Raw genomic sequence first — 27,815 nt, 5'->3', positions numbered from 1 at the left:
AATCTGTGGAACCACCGAGTCTGGTAAACGGCCAGGTGACAGTGAGCAACAGTGAAGCAAGCACAGCGAGAACCGTTACTGTCTGTGTGTGTGCGTGGATGAGCCGGACGGACTGCGCTCCCGGCCGGCTAGAGAGTTTTGTGTGTAGGGAGGGGCGGGCGCTCTATGTGACTGGCCAATCACAGAGCGTGAAGACAATCAGTTACCCAATGAGGATTTTCCTTCAGCACGATTACAGATATTTACGAGTTTTACTCGTGTCATGCTCGTATTTGTCAAAAATGCTTTATCCGTACCGGATACTCGTCTCAAACGAGTATCCGGCTCATCCCTAATGAACATAACACTGATGTACTCATCCTAGACATTCCAAAATATTCTAAACAATTATTTTTTTGTCTTTTGAATGAAATGCCCAATAAACATATTACACATAAATACACACACACACACACACACACACACACACACACACACACACACACACACACACACACACAAAGTTTGACAGACAGACGGACGGACGGACGGACGGACGGACGGACGGACGGACGGACAGACAGACAGACAGACAGACAGACAGACAGATAGATAGATGATAGATAGATAGATAGATAGATAGATAGATAGATAGATAGATAGATAGATAGATAGATAGATAGATAGATAGATAGATAGATGATAGATAGATAGATAGATAGATAGATAGATAGATAGATGATAGATAGATAGATAGATAGATAGATAGATAGATAGATAGATAGATAGATAGATAGATAGATAGATAGATAGATAGATAGATAGATAGATAGATAGATAGATAGATAGATAGATAGATAGATGATAGATAGATAGATAGATAGATATAGATAGACAGATTGTTGCCCTTTTCAGTTCACAGAAGTTTCATCATTAGGTTCCATATAAAAGTAAGTAATTTTTATAGATTCCATTAGAATTAGATTTTATTTATTTATTAATTATTATTATTATTATTATCATCATCATCATCATCATCATCATCATCATCATCATTATTATTATTATTACCAAGGACTGCTTTCAACCTTTGATTTTCGACTCTAAAATACCTGCCCAACATTAAACGAGGGATTGTTCTCATTACCAGAGAAGTAGAATACTTCCTCTAATTAACTTCAAGCTCAGCCGCACTGCAGCCAGATGGCTGGAGGAGGATGGCATGTTACCTGCTGCACTGGTATTACAGATGAATGTGGTTTACAATGTAGTTCAGACTCTTTTGAAACAATTTTTCTAAGATTAATAATAATAACGGTTTGGATTTATAAAACTCTTTTCAAGCCACCCAAAGCACTTTCCATTATTCATGCACCCTCACATTCACACACTGCTGGTGATGGTAAGCTACTATGTAGCCACAGCCGCCCTGGGGCGTTGTGACAGAGGCAAGGCTACCATTTTGTGCCATGAGTTCCTCTGAACATCACCAGCACAGGCAATTTGTGTGAAGTGAAGTGTCTTGCCCATGGACACAACAGCAGAATACCCCATGGCGGGAGCTGGAATCACACCCATGACCCTCGAAATCATGAGGCAACCCGCTCAACCACCTGAGCTACTGCTGCCCCTCGATGGGGGCATAGAATATTTGAAGCTTTTACAATTTAGGAAGATACTATTTCACAAAGAATATAGGGCTAAGTTAAAATTCACACAAATGACCTCATTTACTTTATGTGGAAGGTAATTCCAGTTTATATGTGACACAAGAGCTGTGCACACATCCCCCAGAATCTCCACTCAAGTTCATTTCCACATTTCCACTTCATTCTCCACACATGAAATCAATTAAATTACCTGAAAAACCTTTAAAAAAATCTAAGTTCTGAACGTGATGCTTGGTGTTTAATGAGGTTCTTTTTTAATTCAGACATGTAAGGTTGTGTTGGGAGTTTATCTTGACAAGTTTCGACTGGCGACTGCGGTCTTCATCAGAGGTGTTACAGATGTTTGTGTGACACGTCTTTATCGGCCGTTTAGTGAGCGCTGCATAGGGTGATGCTTGGTGTCTGCATTGCTGTCCACAGGCCACATGTTTGTACAGAGCTGGAGATGTCCATGTTGGGGGTCCGTCAGCCTTGTGTTCAGGCTTTTACTCGTGTGGTGAAGGTGTGGAAGCAAGGCTGCTCAAGCCACAGGTGGTGTGTGGGCTACGAGAGAAGGTTAGAACAATTTCCTCTTGTATCCAGTTAAAAGATGGGTCAAAATGATAGCTGAGTTAACCCTCCCATAAACCAGGGTAGTGGAGAAATTGCTCATATTATTACTAATTTAACATTAAACAAGTGGGTGAACTTGAAGCTGTATGTAATGATCGATAAAGATCAAATCCAGCAATTTCAACTTTTATTTCAAGTAAAAGAGATATTTTTATAGATAAAAATTACTTTAACTACAAGCGTATTGTCTATAAAACCATACCATGTTGCCTCCTATAATTGCAGTGCTGTAACAAAATCTTTCCTAACTAGGACCTCGTATTACACAGTATACAGACAAGTATACACCATGGATCCTCACGCAGTCTATAGAGAGCAAGGTGGTCTGAATGTACTAGATTTTAATACTATAAATAACACGTTTAAAATCAAATGTCAGGTTTCTGGTTCTGCTTCGGCTCCACCTCAGCAGGAGGCTGGCTCCGAGGGGCCGACGGTGCAGCTGGGCGTTTGAAATTTCCCCGCTGGCCCCGGTGTTCTTCCCATGCTCTGGAGGAGCGGCCGGAGTGAGAGGTGGTTTGAGCTCTCTCGATATCACTCCTAAGATGGTGACCAAACAGAACGTCAGAGTAGATGGGGCCTTCCAGTATCTCTCTGTGCTGTTGTTCGGGAATGGAGGGAAGGCCTTGAGCCACAAGGCCCGCTGGATAAGGGTCTGCCAGGCAGCAACGAGAGCAGAACCGGGGAGGACAGCAGCGCACAGATTGAGAATGGCATCAGCAGTCTTGCTAATGATGTTTTTTGACTCGTCAGGAGCGTCGAGCTCTTCCACCATTTTGGAGATGCCCAAGGCAAGACGGGCAGTGTTATTTCCTGCAGCGCTGATCTGGAAAGCGCACTGGTGTGCATGATCCGTGAGCCGTGCCAGGAGCTGGTCATGTTTGGAAGCGGGAACTGCTCGCTGGCCAACGAGGTGGTTCTTGGCGTCAAACAACAAGGCCAGGTCTGGCTTCAGTGGAGGAACTGTTGGACAGCCCTGGTCGGAGAAGCCTCGACTTTGTAATGGGCGCATATGTGGAGACTGCTGCTTTGAGCTTAGCAGGCTCAGAGAAGGCGGCAGACCAGCAGCTCATGGAGGCAGGGAAGCACGGCCAGACGGGGTCTGGACAGCGTGTTTGTGTGGCCCCAGAACTTCCCTCCTAATCATCTGCTTCAAGTGGAGCCGGTTCTGGGACGGCTAGCCCCTTGCGGACCACAGCCGCGGAGATGATGGCAGGTAGCTCCTGGAGCAGTGCTCTGACTGCTGGCAGGGAGGAACCTGCTGAGGGAGGCTCGTCGACCTTCGTGTTTTCCAGGAGGGACGGAGGGATGTGGCAGCCAGCCTCGTCGTATTCTTCAAGGACATTTTCATCTTCCAGTTGGTTGGAGCCAGCCGGCTCCTGACTGACATTGAAGAACTGTAAAGCTTTGTCCAGCGAGTACGTGTCAGCCACCGTCGGTGGCAGAGGTGAAGTACTTGACCCGTCAGATTTTTTCAGCTACGGGCAAAGCGGCTCAAAACGGGCATGAGGCCTGAAGGGTCAGGGCCAGGCCAGCGTGATGAGCCCCGAGACAGACCTCACATTTGGCGTGAAGGTCGCCGCTGGAGATGAAGCCCGTCTGGCAAGCCGGGCAGGTCCTGACGTTGCTGGACATGCTTGGTAAGTAGGATCATTTGCTCTTGGAAAATGCTCTTTAATAGCTCTTAAGCTTGGCTTGAAGAGACAGCGGAGGTGATCAGTGGAGTCGCTCCACTTATATACCCACGGGGTTGCCCACCATTGGTGGGCGTACATTTAAGCTCTTCATGATTGGCTGATGCTGAGATCACCCTTCCAATAGCAGCTTGCTTAAGGGCTAAGACTAGACGAAATAGAACAGTAGCTCAGTCGTTCAATTTCAGTGCTTTTCCAAAATTAAACAACTGCTGAGATTTAGGTGTGAAGGTTGCTCGGTAAGATAACAAGTGAGCTACCTACCTACATTTTCTGTTTGTTTGTTTTCTGTTGAAGCCGTGAGTTTGTGCTCTGTGTTGAACGGCGGTTGTGAACACAAACGTGTGGACATGGGGAACAGTCAGCACAAATGTGAGTGTGGGAGGAATTATCAGCTGAAACAAGATGGGAGACGCTGTGAATGTAAGTCACCTAGTTAGAAAACAAAGTTCATTCATGTCAATGATCACTTCTGTTGTTGAGAAAACTGACCAAACTGTTGCTCAAAGGCATTTTTAGCTACCGTACTTCTAATTAGCAATGGGGGAATATTTTGAGAAATAACAGGCAATGAAAGTCGCACCCATCTACTTCTGGTCCATTGGTCCCTTCAAAAAAATGAATGAGAGCGTATGGAGCAATATTAGCTATTTTCTGATCCCATTTCATATGCTATGTGATTGGCCCACCAAACTGGTAGAGCGCTGTGATTGGCAAGACATAAGACTGGCTAGTCCGACCTGCAGAGCAAAGTCCTTTTGCTTCTGCTACGGCTTTCTAGATTTCCAGGACCAGAAAATAACTTTTATAGTCCCCAAGTCACTGTAATTGAAAAAAGGGAATTAAACTATTATTTAATGATCAATAAAAACAGTTCACAATGAATCTGTTGGCATCTTACCCATTTTCACATCTTTGGATTTGCAGAATTTGAGTATAAATTCAATTCAGATGTCAGTAGAACTGGGAATAAAATATTTTAGTTTGAAACTACACACTCACTGAGGTCTCTTACCATGCACGTGTGTATGTGTGTGTGTGTGTGTGTGTGTGTGTGTGTGTGTGTGTGTGTGTGTGTGTGTGTGTGTTAGTGAGAAACCCCTGTAAGGAGAGGAATGGTGGTTGCGCCCAGCTGTGTCATTCGGAAGGCGGTCGAGTTCACTGCAGCTGCCGACCTGGTTTTATTATATCTGGAGACAACAGGAATTGTGAAGGTGATTGATATCTATCTCGTTTGCACTGTTACACTAAATCTGTGTTGTTTTTGTGTTCAAACATGCACAACTGTAATTTAAATCTGATTATTCTAGATATTAATGAATGCAGCTCCGGTCACACAGAGTGCTCCCACAGTTGTGTCAACAAGTTGGGTTCCGTCAGCTGCGTTTGCCATCCAGGCTTTGAACTCGGAGCCGATGGCAAGCACTGCTACCGTGAGTTAAAACTGTGGAAATGTCTTCCTTCCTCCTCACGTTTAACCCACTAGGCTTTGACCTTGTAAATCAGGAAAATAACCCAAGAGGGTTAAGGGCTTCACAAGAAATGTTGGCAGTTTGAGCCTAAATGAAACTTTTTATTTATTTTATTGAAGTGGGTACTTTTCATAACTTTTTGACAATGTCCATAAGATAAACCGGATCAGTCTGAAATAAAACTAGACACCTTTAAATCCTTGTTTATTTCTCAAACCTATGAGGTTGCTTTAATCTTGAGAGGCGCTATATAAAAGATTGTTTTTTCTAATTCTTGTAGTCTGCTGATTCTTTACATGAAAAAAAAATTGCATAATTGTTAATTTATTTCAAATTAAAAGATGAAACTTATATATGAGACAGACTCATTCCATGAAAAAATATTTCAAGCCTTTAATTCCATTTTGGGTTCTTTTGTTAAAACACAGGAACAGTTTCTTGTTTTACAGTCGGCAAATAAAACTGTCAGCAAGGTAAAGAGAAACCGTTCCTGTGTTTTAAAAAAGAATCCAAAGTGGAATTAGAAACTAGACACAGTAACAACATACCTGAGATGTTTCAAGCCTTTATTTGTTATAATTGGGATGATTATGGTTTAAATCCTTTAAAAACCCCAAATTCAAACTCTCAGACCATTAGCATCTAGTGAAAATGTGTCACAATCTCATCAGCTAATGAATCTAAAACACCTGCAAAGGGTTCCTGAGCCTTTAGGTGGTCTCAGTCTAAGTCAGATTACTGACATAAATTGACTTTTGAACCATATTCTCATTTTTTGAGTTTCACCTGTAAGGACACATTTTTACTTATTAATGTTTTATGATCTACTTAATAGGATTCTTTTAAAAGATAAAAAATGTTGATGTTGGAAATGACCAATAATCGGCATGAACAATTAAACAGATCACCAGGCAATCTGAAACTAATAAATCATGTCATATTTATTTTGAATTTACTCTGTGGATGCACAGTAGCAAATCAGCAATGGAAAAAATCTGACACTTTCCCAGTACATAAACACATCATCAGTGGAGGCTGGTGAATTTTTTTTTTTGGGTGGAGCACATTTTTGCAGTCTGTTTTCAGATGCACTAATCACACATCACCACTAGGGGAAGACAAAATACCATTCTTATGCATCACACAAGTTGAACATGATGGACCCGGTACCAGGTTCAGGGGCACTTCCAGCACCAAAGTTGTTCCACAAGCATGCTTAACATTCACCAATAGCGAGAAGAGGCTCATCTAAATGAAAGAATCCACATTTTCTACCCCAACAGCACCCAATGACAATAAGCTGCTACGTGAAAAGCACAACCAAGGTGATTTCATACAATCAAAGCGTAAATTAAATCTTACCTTTGCTGGTTCATGGTCATAATAATCCATGTTATAATAGAAAATCCACTTGGTTCATGAAATCCAGTGTCCCAATGTCACACTGAGCTGTTTCCTGACTGTTTTGGGCTGTTTTTACCTGCTGGAGAGTGTTAAAAAATGTCCAACGCCAGGTTTTGGTTGCAAACCTCTGCACCAAAATGCTCTCCTAGTCTTTGTATTGGAGGGGGATCCAGCGCGCATGTACCAGTTACAGCGTAGGTGTATGGTAAAGGTTGCTGCGCCAAAAAGGAACAGAAAATACGTCACAAAACGATTCGGTCGTGGTAAAAGGCAAGGCAAGGCAGCTTAATTTGTATAGCACCTTACAACAGTATAAAACCAACCCAAGTGCATCACAGAAATTAAAACATTAATAAACAATACACAACATAAAAATGAATAAAAACTGAACCTTAAGAACTAACACTAAAAAGATTCTCATGCTGAGTTAAAAGCCAAATGCTGAAAATAGGTTTTCAAAAGAGATTTAACACCAGACAATGAAGAGGCCGACCTAATGCTTAACAGCAGCACATTCCAGAGCCTAGGGGCCGCTACAGAGAAAGCCCTGTCACTTCTGAGCTTGCGCCTTGGTTTTGGAACTTCCAAGATCAGCCGATCTCAGAGACCGTGCACAGGAGTAAAACAACTAGTAGCTCAGAGAGGTAATCTGGAGCAGGGCCATGCAAAGATTTAAAAGCCCATAAAAGCACCTTGTACTGGATTCTAAAATGAACAGGCAGCCAGCGCAGTGACGCCAAGACAGGAGTAACATGATCCAACTTTTTCGTCCCAGTGAGCAGCCGTGCAGCAGCGTTCTGCACCAACTGAAGACATGAGAGGTGGGATTGTGAAACACCAAGGTACAAAGAATTACAGGAATCAAGGCTTGATGTAATATAAGCATGAATTACTGTTTCAAAATGCTTTTTGACAGCAAGTTCTTTCCCTTGGCGATCCTTCTTAGTTGATAAAATTTAGATTTAGTCACCACACTGATCTGCCTGTCCAAAACAAGATCCCCATCCAGATAACACCCAGAGAAGTCACACTCATTTTCAAGAGTGGAGCAAGCTGACTGAGGTCTACTGCACCCACCCTAGACAAAGTACTTGGACCAAAACCGTCAAACTCTGTCTTTTTATCATTAAAAAGAAGGAAGTTAGAGAACGTCCATTGCCTAACCTCAATGAGACAATCTAAAAGAGACTACAAAGCATAATTGTGGCCTCTCTTTAAAGGCACGCATACCTGGGTATCATCTGCATAGCAGTGAAAATGACACCCATGTTTCTTAAAAGTGTGAGAGAACATTTTAAACTACACACAAATGCAGATTATACACAACACTTATAGTCTGTATGATGTATAGGTCATTTAATTAAAGTTTTTTTTTTTTTTATATTTTGTGATTCCTGTCTTCTTCTTCTTCCTGTGAGACTGGTTGTGCGGCTCCCCTATGAACGAACCACCACTGATCATCATTAAATGCTAATCATACCGCACCCCTTCTTTGCGGAGGCTTTTTGTTTTCACTGAAACAGTATCGTGGCATTAGAAATGAATCTGTTAGGGATGTATGATTATAGGAGTCAGAAATCCATTAAAAAAGAGAGAAAAGACAGAATCTTTGCATCATTGGATGAACTGGACTGCTTGCAAAGGGCTTGACTTGTGTTTGTCTTGCTTTAAAATGACTTTTAAAAAAAAGACTTAATTACATTTAATTAAAGTGAATTAAACAGCAGACTCTTTCTTGAACTTTAAACAAATAAGTACAACTTACAATTTTATTAGGATTCATCTTAAATTTTTATTTATCTGTGATTTTTAAATTTTTTTTTTTTTGCTGTTGAGCAGAAAATGAGTGACACCATGTCTTAATATGACGTTTTGTAAAATTTAAGATAGTTCAAACACTTTAAAACTAATTTTATCCATAGAAAGCATCCGCTTGACTATATGTGCTACCTCTCTGTTCATTTGAACTGGATTTGTATTCACTCCTCTCCAGGTATTGAGATGGGGATTGTCAATAGCTGAACAACGGAGGATGTTCTCATCACTGTGAGCATACCACCAACAGACTCTTCTGCTCCTGTAACCATGGCTACCAGCTTGACCAGGACATGAAAGCATGTGTAGGTGAGAACTTCCCCTTTTTCATTTCTTCACTTAAGCGTTTCGTTCCCCATCACCTTTCTTCCTTTTGTTCATTTGTCAGATCGTGACGAATGCTTCAGCGAAGAGTCCTGCTGCAGCCACTTCTGTAGAAACTACCCCGGCGGCTACGAGTGCAGCTGCAGAACCGGCCACAGACTCAACCCAGATGGCTGCGGCTGTGATGGTGAGAGCTCTGGCTTGTTAGCAGATTATCTGGCCTGCTGCTCTCTGTGCTGTGGAACAGCTGTACTCAATCTCAATGCACACTTGCTAAGTCACTGATCAGAAATCAGACCATTTAAGGCCAGAAAATGGGAAAAAACACATTTTCACTATTAGAAGCAAACTTTTTACAGTTTAGTGACTTTCAGGCGAACAGATGTCAAATCAGAAGCAGAATCTGAGAAGAAGCACAGCTGATTTATTCCCCCTAAAAGCCTCCAGTGTAACTCTTGCCACTAAATTGCCTGTTTAGGTTGTAAAATACTTTAAATGTTCATTCTTGTTATGTGTTCTCTCTTTCCATTTCTCTCCACAGACATTGATGAATGTCTGACAAAGACCTCAGGCTGTGAGCACCACTGTGTCAACACCTTGGGAACGTATCAGTGTTTCTGTCAACTGGGCTTCCACGTGGATCAGGACCAGCACTCGTGCATCTGTGAGTTCATTGTAGCTCACAGCGCCTTTGCAGCATCACTTTGGTTAGCTGTGATTTTACCCTCTGTGTCCAGCCCTGCACGGTAGCGATGTGGAAGAGGAGGAAGAGAAGCTGCAGGTTGACAGATTACCAGACCTGCTGTTCAGAAAGACTCCTCAGCTCCTGCAGTACACGGCAGCACTGCGCTCCCATTATGTCCGTGATGATGACGATGCTGCTAATGATGAAGAATTAAAGACCCAGAGGGAGCAGAGAGGAGAGCTGAGAGTGGAAAGCCGCATAGGTGCAGTAAAAAGCCTTAATGATGACACTGATTTGTGGACCTGTTCCATCTTGTAGAAGAAATCTTACGTTGAGCTTCCTTTTCAGTGTGTTTAGATGGCTCCTTTGGGGATGAGTGCAGTGTGACTTGTGAAGATTGTGTGAACGGAGCATGTGGTGAAAGCCGGGACCGACGTGAATGTTCACCAGGCTGGACCGGGAACATCTGCAACGAGAGTAAGACTTCCTTTCTGGTTTTCCTTCATTTTTTGATGCATCAGTTTGTGGGAACATCTCTCAGAAAAGTATTAGTCAGTCATCATTGCATTAAACTTTGGATCTTTACATGCGCATTGCATTTTGGTTCTGGGATGATAATTATCCATCTTTCTTTTGATCTAAATGAAAATGTATCTGACTTATTTAGTTCTCAGCCTCATTTGATCTCTTCCTTCTATGCGAAGGACAAACCTAGCATAAAGAGTGGTACTACAAATCTGATTATCAACTCAATTGTTCTACCTGGATTCCTTCTCTGGATCTGAGTCTGTTCATGGTATTTTGGTAGAGTTATCATGAGTGGACCAATCTGTCATGAAAGTGGTAGGAAACATGCCAAAAAAGGAACAAAATAATCTGATCAACGAAGACAAACAATTAAGATGATCAGTTTTTTTTTCTGCTAGGCCCGCCCCACAGAGCCCCATGCAAGTTGAATTGAGTGCCGCTCAGAATTAGCCAATAGCGTCAGACATCTGCTCATGCACAGTCAATCACAGAGCAGGTGTAATACAGTACAGGCCAGAAGTTTGGACACACCTTTTCATTCAATGTGTTTTCTTTATTTTCACAACCATTTATATTGGTAGTTCCTTAATGAAGGCATCAAAACTATGAATGACACATGTGGAGTTACAGTGGGGCAAAAAAGTATTTAGTCAGCCTCCGATTGTGCAAGTTCTCCCACTTAAAATGATGACAGAGGTCAGTAATTTTCATCATAGGTACACTTCAACTGTGAGAGACAGAATGTGAAAAAAAATCCATGAATTCACATGGCAGGATTTTAAAAGAATTTATTTGTAAATCAGGGTGGAAAATAAGTATTTGGTCACTAACAAAAATTCAACTCAATACTTTGTAACATAACCTTTGTTGGCAATGACAGAGGTCAAACGATTACTATAGGTCTTTACCAGGTTTGCACACACAGTAGCTGGTATTTTGGCCCATTCCTCCATGCAGATCTTCTCGAGAGCAGTGATGTTTTGGGGCTGTCACCGAGCAACACGGACTTTCAACTCCCTCCATAGATTTTCTATGGGGTTGAGGTCTGGAGACTGGCTAGGCCACTCCAGGACTTTCAAATGCTTCTTACGGAGCCACTCCTTTGTTGCCCGGGCGGTGTGTTTGGGATCATTGTCGTGGTGGAAGACCCAGCCACGTTTCATCTTCAAAGCTCTCACTGATGGAAGGAGGTTTTGGCTCAGAATCACACGATACATGGCCCCATTCATTCTGTCCTTAACACGGATCAGTCGTCCTGTCCCCTTAGCAGAAAAACAGCCCCAAATCATGATGTTCCCACCCCCATGCTTCACAGTAGGTATGGTGTTCTTGGGATGCAACTCAGTATTCTTCTTCCTCCAAACACGACGAGTTGAGTTTACACCAAAAAGTTCTACTTTGGTTTCATCTGACCACATGACATTCTCCCAATCCTCTGCTGTATCATCCATGTGCTCTCTGGCAAACTTCAGACGGGCCTGGACATACTGGCTTCAGCAGCGGAACACGTCTGGCACTGCAGGATTTGAGTCCCTGCCGTTGTAGTGTGTTACTGATGGTGACCTTTGTTACTGTGGTCCCAGCTCTCTGCAGGTCATTCACCAGTGGTGGACTGTGGTGGCCTGGGTGCTCCTATGCTTAGGCGGTGGTGGGGGTTTCTGCCCTCCCTCCCTGGGCGCCCTGGGTTAGTGCCTTGGCTGCTGCCGTCGATCAACTACCGCCAAGGCAGATGGCTCACCTGAGGGCGTGTCATTCATTACCTAACCCATCTGAACTCATCCCAGTATTTACTTATGCTGTTTTTCAGGTTGTGTGTGTGTGTGCCCAGCAAATGGGTTGGGGGATGGGGGTGTAACGGTCATAATTGTTTTTATATTTGTGGGAAAGGGATGGGAATATGGGGTCATTTTAATCTGTAAAGCACTTTGAGCTGCATTTTACTTTGTATGAAAAGTGCTATACAAATAAAGTTTGGTTGATTGAAAAGGAATTCAAGCTGACATGGAATTGTGCACCTTAGCTCATCTTAAACAGCTATAGCTGGTCTGGGTCAAGGCCACTAACAAGCTGCATTTGGAAACAAGAGTATGGAAGGTAGATGTGTTCACTGACCTCCTGAGTATATTCTCTACATCCGTCTTGTTTCTCCAGCTTGTCCACAAGGGAGGTTCGGTCATGGCTGTAACAGTGTGTGTCGATGTCAGAATGGAGGCTTTTGTGACCCTGTGACCGGGAGGTGTCTGTGCCCCCTTGGAGTACAGGGCCTACTCTGTGAGGACGGTTCGTAAACTTAACCTTTTGTTTTCTTGAGCAGCTTTTGGTTGGTAATTTGGTTTTCTTCCTTTGTGGGATATTGATGTTTTTACTGCCCAAATATTTTATTGGTATGATTTTTAGGCTCTATATTCACCCCCATCTTTTAACCTTTTATCAGTCTTGTGCCTCATTTTATTCATTGTTGTAGATATTCTTCTTTGCTGTGTTTCTTTAAACCTAATGTCCCGACTTCAACCATAGAGCACCGTTTCTCTCCTATGAAGCACTTTGGTCAACTGTCTCATGGTTTTTAACTCATTAACTGCCAGCTGTTTTCTGATCAGAAAGCCCCTGACTGCCAGTTGTTCAGAACGTTTTTACTGTTTTTTGGGGAGTCACATAACAGTGTGCTCTATGACCATGTAAACACCAAAACTGCCAAAAGAAAGAGCAGACTCATAAGAATCAGTACATTTCTAGCCTTTTCTGTTCTTTCACAATCTGTTGACGAAGTGTGAGCTGCAGAAGCTTTTTCAGTTTGCACCTGGCTTTAGGCATGGCGGCGTCCCTAAACGATCTCCTAATTCATGAATTGTCTGCTTCCTGATCATGTGACGTGTGACACACATGGGTGAAAATCAACTTTAGAGCCGTGATGTTCACGCTCAAGGTGCGCGAGCTTGTTCCCAGGTCCGCCCCGTTAAAAAACGCAATTGATGACTTTAGTTGTCAATGGCAGTGAATGAGTTAAATGTGCTATAAAAATAAACATGGTATGTTGGTTTGCTTTGAAAGATATTTGATCTTGTAACCATAATTATTCAGCTTCAACGTTAGCACCTTGTGGACCTAGTTTCCCAAATAATTGCATGGCTAAAAACGACTCTAAAAGCAGTTTAATAAACACACTACAGTCTACAAACATTTAAATATGTATTTTTTATTGAAAAGTAAATAATCTTTTATTGAAATTTAAGATTTTAACCATCAATACATTGATAAAAAGCAAGAAATGAACAAAATATAGAAATATTTTTGATGACTTATTGATTTTAAAGTTTTGCTAATGAATTCATTGTTTTAGAAAACTGGGTGATGATTCTTGAGAAGCCTCATTCTTAAAGGGAGACAGGCGTTCTCATATTTCTCTCTAACAGGTTGCCCAAGAGGATATTTTTGGAAATCACTGTAGAAGGAGGTGCGGTTGCCCCAACAACAGACCGTGCCATCGTCTGTATGGAGCTTGCTTCTGCTCTCCAGGATTATATGGCCGCTTTTGCCATCTAGGTTAATGAAATGTTATTTTTTTTAAAGCAGATTATGTTGGATGGTATGAATGACAATTAAACGGTTTTAATATTAACATGATTACTGTTTTAACCCTCTGGAGGAAGGTGTTGCAGATTTGCAACGTTAAAACCTACCTACCTGGTTACTCCACATGTGTATTTCATGAGCATTTTTTAACTCAGAATTACCGCTGAAGGACTTAGTTGTTCGTCTTTTTATCAAAACTTCTTTTGAGCCTGAGAGGGTTATGTATGTATGAAATAATATAGAGTATACATAAACAGGTAGACATAGATCATACATTTGAGACCATTATGACCTGTTTAGTTCTTGTTTGTTCTGTACAAAATGTTTGTTTGCAACTTTTCATCCTGTTTTGATACAAAGACTAAGCCGATGCCTCGCTCGGTGTATCTGGCCGTTTGGACGGCGGCACCAGGTGAGACGGAAGCTCTCTGGGGAGCCAGTGTCCTTCCAGCTTTCCCTCAATCAGGTGGACCGCCAGTGCAAACTCCTCATTGTCCAACATGCCATCCTTATCGACGTCGGCCAGCCTCCAGATGTGAGCAAGCACAGAGTTTGGCAGCAGCGTTGTCATCATCCACTGCTTGACTTTGGTACCACTGAGTTTTCCATCATGCGGACTCAGGTTGTAAAAAATCTCGTCGTATTTGGGCTTGTATTTCTCCACAACCCATTCTTCAAAATCTGTCTCGCTACCCTCATCGTCTTTGAGGATGTCCTTAAACGGATCCCGTCTGAATTGGTCCCGCCTGAATGTTCCCAAGAATTCCCCATCCAGCACACTAGGCAGGGATTTCTTCCTCTCCACCTGAGGCTGGAGTAAAGGAACCAGTTTGGCTATGTCGCTGGTCAGCAGTTTGTCCAAAGAAGCCATTAAACTTGGTTTCAGTGTCTTGAACTTTGAGAAGTCCTGACCCAAAAGTTTCTCCTGAAAATGGATGTGATCTTGTGAGACTCAAGCATTTTAAACCAGGTACATATTCTAAAAAGAGAAATTGTGTTTGACCTGCATCTTTGTGCAGTCAGGGAAGTCACCAGCTGGGACTCGATGCTGCTGCTGGATCTTGGTGAAAATTACAGGAAGTTGATAGATTAGATTGTGCTTCTTGCTCTCTTTGCAAAAGATTGTAGGCATCTCCTGCTTCAGGTAACTGATGATGTGTGCATGAGCCTAAGGAAGAGAACAAATCAGCCATAAAGGAACCATAACAGCTGCTGGGTTTGTACACATATCCAAAGAGTCCTCACCCTGACTAGGCGTGCTCTCTTTACCAGGTCGTTCAGCTTGCGCACTGCAGCGTTCCGGGGCAGGTTCCTTATGTCTGCCAGCAGATCCTCCTCCTCCAGCTCTATCAGCTGGTAGTGATCACACGTCTGCCTTGGCTCCGACCAGAAAGATCCGATATAAACGCGCAGAATTTCAGGGGTTCGAAACACTTTCCCCAGTGACCACATGAGGGCGCCATACACCCTCATGAGCTGCTGAGAATCCACCCTGTCAGCTTTATTGAGAACGACTCGAAGCTTGTCCTCAAAGCCATACAGGGCCCCAAAGGCCCGAGTGAGCTCATCAGAGAAGTCCAGTTTATGAGCGTCAAACAGCAGGATGATCCGATCCACTCGCTCTGCAAACCAGCGCAGCACTGCTGGAAAGTCATAGCCTGTGCTCGAGGAACAAGGAGACATAGGGTCTTCATTAGTGCAGCTTAGCGGCCTGCAGGAATACAGAAACATTTAATTCATCCCAGTGGTCTCTTCTGGTTTCAGGCCATCTCAGTTACACCCTGAGATAAATGCACATAAAATCAAGCGAGGAGAGCAAAGTTACTCACTGCTCCTCCCTGCTCACACTTATATCTGCTTTGCTTCTGACATCACTCCAGTGAGTTATGAAGGGCTGATCATTTCCACTTCATTTTTCCCATTCACTCTAAGTTTCTCACAGAAGAACAGTCCACTGATAACGTTTAATGGCTAATTATCTGGAAGCAGTGACCAAATCCTTCCCTCTGACTCACCTCGGCAAAGCTTCTTTTTTGCTGCTGTTAAGATACCCGGTGTGTCGATTATGCTGATGCTCTCAAGGACGTGATTTGGGGTCTTGACGCATTGAAACCTGTAGATAAAAGATGAATCCCATCATTATTACTCAGACGTCTATCCAGGATTTCTCCAATTTTGTCTGTCGATTGCTCTCACCTGTTCAGAAATGAGTTCCCAAATGGGTCGAGGTTGCGAAACGGCATCTTGGGATCCACTGTCAGGGCATTCCCAGGAACGATTTGTGTGTTTTCTCCGTGCATGAGAGCTGTGAAGCAGTCAGTGGTTGGCTCAGGTCCAACCCTGCTGCCAGGAAAATCCTGCTCTATGAGATACCTGGTGATACACATGGTGTCAACCACATCAGTCCATCTGTGTTACATTAAAAGCTAAGAGTTGAGCCTTACCTGATAAATGTAGTTTTTCCTGTAGAGTACTGACCCATCACCAGCACCATCGGCTTACTGTCAAAGTCTGCATCCTCGTAGCTCGGTGAGTGAAAGTGACTGAAAGAATAATACTTCTCTATCGGCAGCAGCCTCTTGTAGTAAAAATTCTTCAGCTCCTCTGTCACAATCTTGATGTCTCCCACTGTTTTTGGGGGGCTCCAAAACCTCCGGATAGACATGTTGGGGGAAGTTTTTACCCTTTATTTTTGCAAGTGGAAGCAGCTCCGGCTTTCAGGACCAAACTGAAGAGAGACGGAGCACAAGGAATATCAACAGACGCCTACAGCTGTCTGCTCCATCCTGCAGCAGGACATTGGGAGGGTGGAGAGGGTGTAACCAGAGCCTGCAGCTGCACCTAACATGAAGCCAGTGTCAGGAGACACAGGGTGGAGTGCACTTCTCTGTTTATTGATGAGTTGGGACAATCTTTGCCAAGATTTGGCCCCAGTGGTTGTAGATGTGGCAGTGCTGGACTATCAACTTGAAGGTGAAAAATTGTAATCTCAAATGCTGCAATAATTTCAGCATCACTTTTAATTTTATGAGCGTGAACTTATTGGAGAATACTGATAAAACATACATGGATCATGTGACCTAGTAGAAACTCTGCTTTATGATAACAGAATTTTTATCTGGCCTATACTGGAGGTTTTCTTTTTGCATATTTTCCTAAATCTTAACAAACACAAGTTTCCAGGAGATTTTGTTTTCTCAGCCCAATGATGTTATGGCGCATTAAAACACCACCGTGTTCCGGCCCTCCTCCCAGCTTGTCCCAGGTGGACCCACGGAGCAGGCTGTTCCAAGGAATGTGACTGTGTTCAAGAACATTCTTCTGGCTGTGACCCCAAAACTGGGAACTGTTTCTGTAAGGCTGCGTACCATGGGACGCGCTGTGAGAAAGGTATGATATTGCTTCACCAACAGTTTTTCTACATTGTAGATATAAATCTGCAGCTAGAAGGTCATTTAGAGGTCATATCAATGGACCATGTGACTGTCCAGGTGGGGGGTCATGTGACCTCAGGAAGGGCGAGTGCAGCAACCAATGTCCTGCAGGCTTTCATGGAGACCAGTGTCAGCTGGGTGAGGCGAAATGCTGCTTTAAAAGACTGCAAAGACCATATTTATTTACAAACTAGAAAAATTTGCATTTCTTGCAGAAATGCTGTTTGAATGCTGGATAGTTGAAACTGTAAGCTGAAGCTGCTGAACAGCTGAACTGAAGCGGAAACTAAGCAAAACTGTCAAAATGAGCTTAATGTATTGAAAGATGTAGAAGCAAAAAGCACCAACAAGCAAATAAAGCACAAAAAGTGAGTGAATAATAGAGAAAATAATCCTAAACAGCAGAAAACTGAAATCTGTGAACATTGTATAAAAATCTGGACAGCTAAAATGTCTAAACACCTGTTATTTCAGTAGGGAAAGTTTAACAGTTTAATCTTTACATTTAGCTGAACTGTGAAATTAGCAGCATGCGCAAAATTTGGAAACTGATTGCTGAAGCTGCTGAATAGCTGAAGTGAAGCTGAAACTAAGCTAAACTGTCAAAATGAGCTGAATGTATTTAAAGATTTAGAAGCAAAAATTACCAACATGTGTAATAAAGCTCAGAATATAGGTGGAGAATGGACAAAAAAATGCTAAACAGCAGAAAACTTAAATCTTTGAAAATTGATTAAAAACTCAAAAGTTGAAGTGTTTAAACAGCTGGCATTTGAATGAGAATTACATTTTTACAATTGGCTGAACTGTGAATTTAGAAACATTTACTGATATCTGAAACTGATAGATTAACATGTTCAGATTTGATATGGGATGGATGAAGGGTTGGATGAATGAAATGATGGATGGACTGTTGGATGGATGTTAGATGGTTTATTGGATGGATGGATGGATGGATGGATGGATGATAGAAGCATGTATGGATTTATATGTGGATGGATGGATTCCTTAGGCCAAGCCGATCGATTTGATTTCTCACATGTGTGGGTGTGTAAGTTCATTTAGCCAGAAGATGATTGACCTCTCTCAACCAATCAGGGGGCTGGGAGGGAGCGGGTCACTTTCTCACTTTCTGACAGTCAATCAAATTTAACTTGTTTCTAGTTTTAAATACAGATAGTTCAAAAAGAACAAAAACAGAGGTCTGTTATTGGCTCAATATTCAGCTTGTTATATTCATTCCTAGGAGACTTGGTTAAAGTGATTGTTGTTGTGTCTAAAATGTTGTTGCTAAGCACGTTTCCATGGTAACGCAGAACACAATATTAAGTTAATACAAGGGTGTGTCCGAATCCACGGGCAGGATGCTTATGAGTACGGGTCCTCGCCGGTATAGCAAGGCCGGGTCCTTGCTATACCGCTAAGACCAGAACCCAGCGGCTCTGAATTTGGACAGTCTAGCCTTCACCTCTACGGTGGCCCGTAGGCCTCGTCACAGCCGTGGCGGCAGCTACACGCAAAGGAAAAATGCTAAAGCTAGCGAAAACCGAGCAGGAATATTAAGGACCTGCAGCAGCTTCATGTCCATCAGCAGTGTTTGTTCACAACCGTTTTCAGGTAAAGTAACTGTTTATTCTAGAAGCTTTCAGGACTTACATGTTAACTTCAGATCATTTGATGTATGTTTTAAGCTACAGAATGAACTTGTTAAACGTACACAACACATTACTACAGAGTATTATCATGTAGGTAATTAATATAAACCAAATGCATTATAAATGTTGAATGCAGTAGGATGTTTTCTAATGTAAATTGGACCTTAGAACTTCTTATTTAGCATCAAATGGGGGTAAAACATTTAGAAAAACAGGGTATTTAATAAAATAGCATTGAAGTGTTTTCAGTGTGCATTTGTTTATTCAACTTAAGCCTAATAATGATTAGATTTGTCTAAAAAATGTAAATTCTCAGTAGTTTTTATTTAACTATTCCCTGCCGCTTTTCTTTAAACTGAACAGAGCCAGTGTACTGCAGGCTATATGTTTTGTTTTACATTTTTCAATAAAAAGAAAAACACCAACTCTTTTTTAATCTATTACAGGTTAGCATGCACTATGCTGCACATCTGCCTCTGTGCTGGTGAAGTTGTGGGTCTGGAGGATGAGCCCGAGGAAGATGTGTGGAGGTGGTCAGTGGTGCTCTGTCCTGCAGGAGGTAGCAGCAAACCATTGCTACTGTTAACAGGCAAGTCATTTATGTAGGAACCTCTATTAAAAACAACACTGTGGTTATATTTGCTGAAGAGTCACAATTGTTATACCAGTGGATCCATAAACCATCTCCGCATTTCATATTTCTGAATACGTCTTAGAGATGTAATAGCCATCGTCTGAGCCAGCCCAGCAGTCCCTGTAGATGGACGATGGAGTGGACAGTGAGAGTAAGCGTCCCAAAGCTCTCTCTGCAGACCGTCCTGTATGTACAGAATGTAGTTAAAAGTCTTCAGCTTGTCCAAAATGCTGCAGCTAGAGTTCTGATGAGAATTAAAAAGAGAGATCGTATCTCTCCTGTCTTAGCTTCCCTACATTGGCTACCTGTTAAATTCAGAATAGATTTTAAGATCCTCCTTCTCACATATAAAGCTCTTAATAATCAAGCTCCATCATACATCAGTGATCTGATTGTTCCATACCTTCCAAACCGAGCACTTGGCTCTCAGACTGCAGGTTTACTGGTGGTTCCCAGAATATCTAAAATTAGGATGGGAGGCAGATCTTTTAGTTATCAGGCTCCTCTCCTGTGGAACCAGCTCCCAGCCTTAGTCCGTGAGGCAGACACCTTGTCTATGTAACCAGCTTCACAAAGGTTCGCCCTGCTCAGCTCAAGTTTGTCTGACTTTTGCTTGGACATCAGCTGCCGACAGACCAATAATCCAAGATGGCGTCTGAGAGCGTGTCCATCCTGAATTTAAAAATGATCATCTGCTGCCCCCTTGAGGCCAAACTTGGTAGCGCGGAACTAACCTGGTTACAACTACTTTTAAGACTAGGCTTAAAACATTTTTATTTGATAGGGCCTATGGTTGAAATCTGATGTTAGCCTAGATCTGGACAAGTGGGGGAGTACAGGGAGGTGGAGTGTACAGTCGGTAAAGACGGCTCTCCCTTGCCCTGCCTCCAACATGCCTACATCTAAATAGGATAGATTATCCAGAGTCATCTCTGTAGTTATGCTGCTATAGGCTTAGACTGCTGGAGGATACACTGACCATTTTTCACACTCTACTGCTTTCTTCTACAATCTGCTCTTTAACTGTATTATTTTCTGCAATTTCAGCTATTAACTTTATTTTTTCTCTAAGTGTTTTTCTCTCCAGAAGAAGCTACAGTGATGTTCTGCTGAGCTGTGGTGGCCTCACGGAGGGGGCCATTGTCTAGCACACTGCTGCTAACCACTTCAACATTCTCCCTCTCCTGATAATAACATTTTGCTTTCCTTGACATTGGATGTGCTACTACTAGTTTATCCGTTTAATTATAGATCCACTAGGATAAATACAATAAAGTTTGTCTCTCGCCAAATAGAATATTTACTAAGAAATCACAATGTAACCATAGACACATTGCTTGGTGTGTGTGTGCGTGTGTGTGTGTCTGCTCGGTCTTCTCGATCCCCAGTGAGTCCTGGTGGATGGCTGCTTATACTAAGCCAGGATCCTCTGGAGGTTTCTTCCTGTTAAAAGGGAGTTTTCCTCTCCACTGTCGCTATATGCTTGCTTAGTATGAGGATTGCTGTAAAGTCACTGACGCTAGTCAGTGACTTGATGCGATTTGCTGGGTTCTTTATATAGGAAACATTTTTCTGATTGGCTTAATGAACTGACCTGGATTGGAATGTTTATTATGTGAAGTGCCTTGAGATGACTCTTGTCATGATTTGGTGCTATATAAATAAAACTGAATTGAATTGAATTGAATATGATGCTCCTCTGACCAGAAACGTCCAGCCACGGGTCTGCTCCAGCCTTCCGTCCACATGGCTCCTCCTGCAGCAGATCCAGCTGCACCGTTAAAGACTTCCTGCTCATTCAGTTTAAATAAATGATCCAGGAAGAGTCACTCAGGTTAATCCTGCTTTAATCGTACATAACTGGTCCATACTGGTTTTGATCTGTAAATAAGTGTAACGTATTATAAATAATCTTGTATCATTACCATCTTTTCATTTTCTGTTCATGTAACATGTTCAAACATCTGTAATAATAAAACTGGTGATAAAATCAATGACCAGAAAGAGTTATCAGTTAGTATTTGCTTTAATAAATGTGTTAAAATATCAAACAGCTAAATAACATTAACATGATGACAGTAGAAGGCCTTTCTCCTGGGAGGACCACCAGGTAAATCCTTTCCTGACCCTGGACACCTGCAGTCCTAAACAGAGAAAATCAGAGACCACAGGTGACAAAAAGGCAATAAACACATTTTTACATTTATCAACATGAGAAGAGAAAAAATTATATTCTTCACACAAACAATTTTTACTTCATTAAAGCGTGACAGCTGTGTAAATCCCTGAATGTAAAACTACTTTTCACAGCAGAACACAGAAGAACGTCTGTGGTTGTCTGTGTAAACAGCTTCACTCTTTACCTCTAAGCTTAATAAAAACGCTTCTTTGCTCCGTTGTCCTTAAAACAAATGACAAGTTCAATTCGCCACACACACACACACACACACACACACACACACACACACACACACACACACACACACACACACACACACACACACACTAACACACACACACACACACACACACACACACACACACACACACACACACGAGTAACGGGAGTAACTGGAACCAATGTAACAAACATGTTCTGGCTGGTTTCTGCCTAAAATGTAATTTAAGAAACAAATATACAAACAAAAAATGTCTATAAACCGAACTGCTTTAAGCTTTTTAGGTTTCTACGGCTAGTTTTTAACAAACTTACGTTTAAAACTTCGTAGCTCTCCCCATTTGCTCTTTCTGTCAAAAATCCACAGCCGGCGTGCAAAGCATGCTGGGATAGCCTTGTTTTGTGAGGATACAACAGACTCGTCCTCGAAATGTGGGCAGAGCGAGAACGTAATTGAGGAAGCGAGAATGAGTATTCTTGGAATTCGGACAGTACTCGTCGGTGCGCTGTGATGTCATCGACCTCAAAATGCATTCTGACCCCGGGTTTCCACGGGAGCCGTCAGCAGCACGTTACTGCAGCAGCACGTCTTGCTCGCGTAAGCTGCTGCTTGGCCCTTCCCACGAGACGCGAATCAGCAGGGGAGCAGCTGTCACCGACAGAGCACGAAGTCACACGAGTGACTTCGTCAGTAAACACAACAACAAGCAGGAGAAAACTACAACATGGCTCCAAAATGTTTGTGTTTTTATGTTCTGTCCGTTTTATAATCGCCAATACGGACCTGAAAAACAAAGGAGACCGCTAGCTAGGTGATAACTTCTCACGGGGCCGCACAGTTAGTAACATTTTTTAAAGTAAAGCAACCGGAAGGCAGTACGTTCTTTATTCTGAAAATCTCGGGAGCTTCTCTCCATTTCCGCGTCCAATTTCCTGTCTTTCCTTCCCCAAAAATGTCGAACTTGACCCGTTTCAGAGGCGTCGCGCGTAGGAAATAGAACCGGCGCGTAAAGGCCGCGACATGCTGCTCCTGAGACGCGGCCGACTCGCGCTGCTGACAGCTGCTGACGGCTCCAGTGGAAAAGGTTCTGTTGACCACAGCCGTTCCTATCAGCAGCTATGACGTGCTGCTGCAGTAACGTGCTGCTGACGGCTGCTGTGGAAAGCCGGGGTTACAAGCATCCTTCCTGTGGATTCGGACACACCCCAAGTCTCCTGGGACCAAGCAGGTTGAATTGATGTATCATATGTGTGGGTGCATATTTCCTTTTAGGCAGAAGACGATTGAAAATTCTTAGCCAATGAGAGAGCAGCGAAGGAGGAGGGGGCAGTTCCTGCCTTCTGACTAGTGTTAAAATGTCAGCTATGCTGCTAGTTTTAAGTGTATAGAGCTCAGAAAGATAAGACACAGCAGTATGTTATAGGCTCAATCGGCTTTTCACATTCACTTCAATGAGACTTGTTTGGGGATATCCTTATGCACTTGTTACCATGGTAACAGATAACGCATTTAAAATTTAATACAAGATCCTGATACCAAGCTGGTTGGTTTGATGTATCATTTGTGTGGGTGCTGGATCCTGCTTGGACAGAAAATGGTTAAACACTCTTAACCAATCAGAGAGCAGCACTGTTTTCCCGCCTTTCCCTGTTGGAGGCTCTGTACTCCTGTTAATGCGAGAAGTCTTTAAATCTGTCCTTCAGAAGTGAAATTGGCCCTGTCAAACTTCTCATCACCATTCGAAAAGTACTGCACCGATTAGCAAAATTCAAAATGCGTGGGTGGCAGAAGGCTTGGTGGTCATGTGTGTGTGAAGTCTTGCGTGCCTACCACAAATTTTCTAGAAGATATGGGGAGAACATTGCAGCTGTCTGTTCGCCACAGGTGCCTTTTTTTTAAAGGGGTTTAAATGGAAGAAAGCTGGCACAGTCCTCTTTCTGGGGCTTGTAGCACAAAAAATGTAATACCATTAGCAAAACCGAAGACATCACTTCAAAGCGGACAAAATAACCAAACGAATTAGAGAATATCCTTAGTGTACTATAAAAGATGTGGTTGGTGGAAATTTCTTTTTCAATATTTCATAAATCATGCATTTAACAGTGCTCAGCTGCTCAGATGTCATTCCAGACCTGTGAAACGTCTAATCGCCATTCAAAACATGCTGCACCTATTGGAAAAATTCAAAAAGTGTGAGCGGCAGAAGGCTTTGATGGTCATCTGTGTGAATTTTTATGTGCCTGCCATGAATTGTCTAGAAGCTATGACGAGAAAATTTTAGCTGTCTGAAGCCGATTGGAGGAGAAAATATCTGTTCCTTTAACATGGGTTTCAATGAGGCGGAATCAGGGTCTCTCCTCCTGAGGTTTGTAGAGAAAGAACCGTAACACTTAAGGACAAAATGAAATCCATTCTGAAAAGCTGACAAAAATTCCTACGTTTTGAGATATAATTTGTTTTGTTACTCCAAACGGTCTGGGTGTTGGAAAGAGTTGTTTCCAGAAAATATGAAGTGGAATTTTCAGTTTAGAGTGGTGAGAGACATTTTTAAAATTTTGAATATTCTCAAAGAAATAAAAAAAAACTACCACAATGTTTAGAGTACATTCATGATTTATAGGTCAAAACAAAGGTATATCCGTTAGCTGCAAGCCAGTGTGTGTCTCATCTCAATCGGATTTACGGTTTTCTCAGGACAGAAATGGAGCAAAGGAGGGTCACTGCTCCTATCTCTGCCCATTATAATTTTTGTGATTTTTTCTGACAATCTCAAGTCGTACCTGAAATTCTACCTGTGATCTTAGAAAAACTGTAATAGATATCAAAAATATTTTGTAACCAGTAATAGCTGAAAGTCTTGTGAGTTTGTTGAAACTTGAGTGAAATCTCTAGGTTAAAGTTAAAAAAAGTGACAGGATTTAGCTGAAAATTTAGCAATCCCATTCATTTCAATGGGACCAAAAATCGCAGAAAAAGCTGAATATCTCAAAGTATAAAATATTTTAATACCAAAAGTCATTGTTGGCATAAGCTGAACGAGCTGAACGTTTTGATACCAACATTGTGTAAATAGTTGAAGAATTGTGGAAGTAGTTAAATGCCAAAAATGTACAGAAGCAGAATAATAAACTAACTATAAAGAGAAACAGGATCACTTTACAGCATTCAAACAATCATATGTTAAAAACTGGCATGTCTTCTATTAAAATTAAATCCACAGTGTGCTCATGTGCTCATAAATATTTTTTCAAAAATTACAAGGGTGTGAGGACAGATGAAGGGCGTCTAGGATTGTTTGGTTTTGGTATGCTTGGGCGAATGTCAGACTGTATATATATATATATATATATATATATATATATATATATATATATATATATATATATAATGAACAGAGCTTCCATGGCTTCACTTGTAGGTTTCTGAAGAGCTTTACTGAAACCTAGTGAGCGGTTCCCACCATCACCATTGGCCGTGTCACACGTCTCGTCTCTCATGTAAAGTACAAAAACTGAGCTGAGAGTAGGGCTATGAGGGTGAGGGCAGATGATTGACACTCAACAAACTTTGAGTCAATGTAGCTACAAGCTAACTAAGCTAACCCAGAGCCAACTGAAGCTAACTGAGGTTGGCGGATGCTTTTTGAAATAAGATAATTGTGGCTGAGTGACTCTAGTATTCTCTACCTTCTAGGCTGTAACACTTAACGTGAGTCAGAGGCTGAGACCTTCTCTGGAGCAAGCAGTAGAGCAAGCCGCTAGCGCTGACGGATCATTTGTTACCTGTTTGTTACCTGTCATTCAAAAAGACACACCCCCAAGTTTTCATAATTTCAAGCTTTACAGAGACACAATGCAACTTTTTCATATTTTTAAATACTTTTTTGAGCCAGTATGAGCTAAAATGACAGGGTTAATGAAATGTCACTCAGATCCCCACCGCCCTCTGTGGCCAGAATACCGCATTTGCAACTTCAGAGTCCGGTCTTTTGGGCTTAGAAAAAAAATGGAGCTCACATACCTGGCTCTGCAGTCTGCTTCCAGCACATTTCCTGCATCTTTTAGATCATGAACACAGCTAATTTGTTTAATTTAGTGATGAATCACTCCTGTAGACACTAAGGAAGGCTGGGGAGACAGGTGGCGGCCTGGTACTCTGAAGTTGCAATTGCTGTATTCTGGCCACACAGGGTGGTGGGGGTCTGAGTGACATTTCATTAACCCTGTAAAGGGTCATTTTAGCACATACTGGCTCAAGAAAATTATTTAAAATGTGAAAAAGTAGCATTTCTTTGATGACTGTAAATTATGTAGATCCAGCCATCCCATCCATTGAAACAGACATACTGGGTTAAGGTTAGGATGGGGGTGAGGGGAAGGTAAAATCGCTGGAGGTTTGAGGTGAAATGTCGGTTTAATGTCCGTGTCACCGCGGGCGTCTGATACGGAGTGCGTGTCCCTGCACATCCTTTCCCGACACGCTGGGGCACCCTGATCGTCATATTTTGACGCACCGTCACACGCGTTATTTTTCTACGCTTAGGGTGTGAGAACGTGTATCATACACAAATAACCACATTTAACTGAATTATTTCAGGGTCTTTACTTCCCACACACACATCTATTTTCACCCTGGTACTTTTATTCATTGAATACATTTAGAAGTTAACTAAATGTTTTCCTCTTGAATTCAGCCGCCTGAAATATTCTATTAAAAACACACCACCACACACAGACGACTGTTCCTGCACACCCTGGGGCTGTTTACTCTGAAGGTTGAAAAAAAGTTCAAGTCTCTGTGCAGCGCACCAGAGTGATACTGATATTGTTCATGAGCTGAATCTTAACTTTGTGGATGGAAGTAAAATAACATTGAGTTTACTTACAGTTAAATAAGTCAGCATTTATGCAAAGTCCCCATGTAGGTCAGCTGAATTTCACCCAAAAAAAAGCATAATTAATTTTTTCTAAAGTTTCTAGTGCTCGATTGTAAGTCAGAGGATTGACTTGAGTTCCAACCACAGAAGCTATTGGCTGAGGCTGAATAAGTAAACTTTCTCTATGTGGGACTCTTTCCTAACAACATTCTGTGTCTGCTCTTAATTTATTTCTGTTTGTTTGTTGCCAGCGTGTCAAATAGGACACTATGGCGAAAACTGTCACCTGACCTGCGAATGCCGAGGAGCTCCCTGTGATCCCGTATCCGGCGAGTGCATTTGTCCTGCTGGGAAGACAGGAAATTCATGCCAGGAAGGTATTTCTTTTGTCAAACTGTTCTTTAATTGTATTTTGCAGAGAAAACACAAGCCCACGAGGTCCAGTCTGAACTCAGTGACATGACAACATAGCGTATTTAGCTCACAAAACAGTCAGTGTGGTTTTCAGCACATCAGGTTTTATGTAAAATAAGCAGCAGGAGTTATACCTTCTCAGATTTTCTGTTGTCCAGACTGCCCTGATGGATTCTGGGGAATGAAGTGTCAACATTCCTGTCCTGACTGTGGGAATAATGGCTCCTGCAACACACAAATGGGAGTGTGTGACTGCAGGCCAGGCTTCGCAGGAAAACGTTGTCAAAAAGGTGAGTTTGCATAAAAGTTGACAGAAATCAAAGTAATAGATGTGTTATATTTTTGTCATTTCTTTATTTTGTTATTTAAGCAGCTTTATAGCACAGTTCATACACAGAGTCAATTCAATTTGCTTTCCGGGAGCAAGAACTGCAAAATTCAGATTGAAAAATCAGATAACAGTCAAAGTTAAAGGGTGAGCAGCTACCGTGCAGAAGCTGCAGCATAAGAAACATTTATTCAAAGGCTGATGAATGCATGAACATTTTTAATTTTGATTTAAAAGTTGCTACATTTTACATATTTTATCATAAAAAGAATTGTTGTTTGGATAATGAGTAAAATATGATTAATGACTTTTTTTTCTG

General features: G+C 42.0%; 2 protein-coding genes across 2 annotated transcripts in view; one reads left to right on the top strand and one right to left on the bottom strand.

Annotated features, from left to right (window-relative positions):
- Nucleotides 1-1,984: 1,984 nt before the first annotated feature.
- Nucleotides 1,985-27,815, top strand: part of egfem1 (EGF-like and EMI domain containing 1) — a 48,081-nt gene continuing 22,250 nt past the window's right edge. The window contains 30 exon segments of the mRNA XM_070543239.1: nucleotides 1,985-2,204; nucleotides 2,641-2,958; nucleotides 3,015-3,240; nucleotides 3,301-3,426; nucleotides 3,780-3,901; nucleotides 3,969-4,024; nucleotides 4,253-4,378; nucleotides 5,104-5,169; nucleotides 5,266-5,388; nucleotides 5,442-5,506; nucleotides 5,877-5,900; nucleotides 6,540-6,600; nucleotides 6,711-6,752; nucleotides 6,981-7,036; nucleotides 7,283-7,475; nucleotides 7,614-7,673; nucleotides 7,829-7,918; nucleotides 8,825-8,848; nucleotides 8,851-8,955; nucleotides 9,035-9,157; nucleotides 9,512-9,634; nucleotides 9,708-9,917; nucleotides 10,004-10,132; nucleotides 12,335-12,463; nucleotides 13,597-13,613; nucleotides 13,615-13,726; nucleotides 17,012-17,146; nucleotides 17,200-17,328; nucleotides 27,006-27,131; nucleotides 27,327-27,458. Coding sequence (XP_070399340.1) covers nucleotides 2,041-2,204; nucleotides 2,641-2,958; nucleotides 3,015-3,240; nucleotides 3,301-3,426; nucleotides 3,780-3,901; nucleotides 3,969-4,024; nucleotides 4,253-4,378; nucleotides 5,104-5,169; nucleotides 5,266-5,388; nucleotides 5,442-5,506; nucleotides 5,877-5,900; nucleotides 6,540-6,600; nucleotides 6,711-6,752; nucleotides 6,981-7,036; nucleotides 7,283-7,475; nucleotides 7,614-7,673; nucleotides 7,829-7,918; nucleotides 8,825-8,848; nucleotides 8,851-8,955; nucleotides 9,035-9,157; nucleotides 9,512-9,634; nucleotides 9,708-9,917; nucleotides 10,004-10,132; nucleotides 12,335-12,463; nucleotides 13,597-13,613; nucleotides 13,615-13,726; nucleotides 17,012-17,146; nucleotides 17,200-17,328; nucleotides 27,006-27,131; nucleotides 27,327-27,458 — 3,412 coding nt within the window. The 5' untranslated portion in view covers nucleotides 1,985-2,040.
- LOC107380508 (EH domain-containing protein 2) lies at nucleotides 13,364-16,651 on the bottom strand. The gene is made up of 6 exons (XM_015951787.3): nucleotides 16,201-16,651; nucleotides 15,953-16,129; nucleotides 15,772-15,869; nucleotides 15,002-15,414; nucleotides 14,760-14,924; nucleotides 13,364-14,681 (listed from the first exon to the last, which is right to left on the bottom strand). Exons 1-6 carry the CDS (start codon nucleotides 16,419-16,421, stop codon nucleotides 14,118-14,120), a joined length of 1,638 nt encoding a protein of 545 aa, XP_015807273.1. The 5' UTR covers nucleotides 16,422-16,651; the 3' UTR covers nucleotides 13,364-14,117.

This window comes from Nothobranchius furzeri, chromosome 13 (assembly GCF_043380555.1).
Source record: "Nothobranchius furzeri strain GRZ-AD chromosome 13, NfurGRZ-RIMD1, whole genome shotgun sequence".
In the NCBI taxonomy this organism is placed as follows: domain Eukaryota; kingdom Metazoa; phylum Chordata; class Actinopteri; order Cyprinodontiformes; family Nothobranchiidae; genus Nothobranchius; species Nothobranchius furzeri.
This window is presented reverse-complemented; position numbering and strand designations above follow the sequence as displayed.

What these genes read in the sequence shown, in the direction of transcription:
- LOC107380508 (XM_015951787.3), bottom strand. Translation starts at nt 16,421, where the DNA reads ATGTCTATCCGGAGGTTTTGGAGCCCCCCAAAAACAGTGGGAGACATC. An exon ending in GGGAACTCATTTCTGAACAG is followed by an intron (nt 15,870 to 15,952) that starts GTGAGAGCAATC and finishes TTTTATCTACAG; the next exon opens with GTTTCAATGCGTCAAGACCC. An exon ending in AAAAAAGAAGCTTTGCCGAG is followed by an intron (nt 15,415 to 15,771) that starts GTGAGTCAGAGG and finishes CCTCGAGCACAG; the next exon opens with GCTATGACTTTCCAGCAGTG.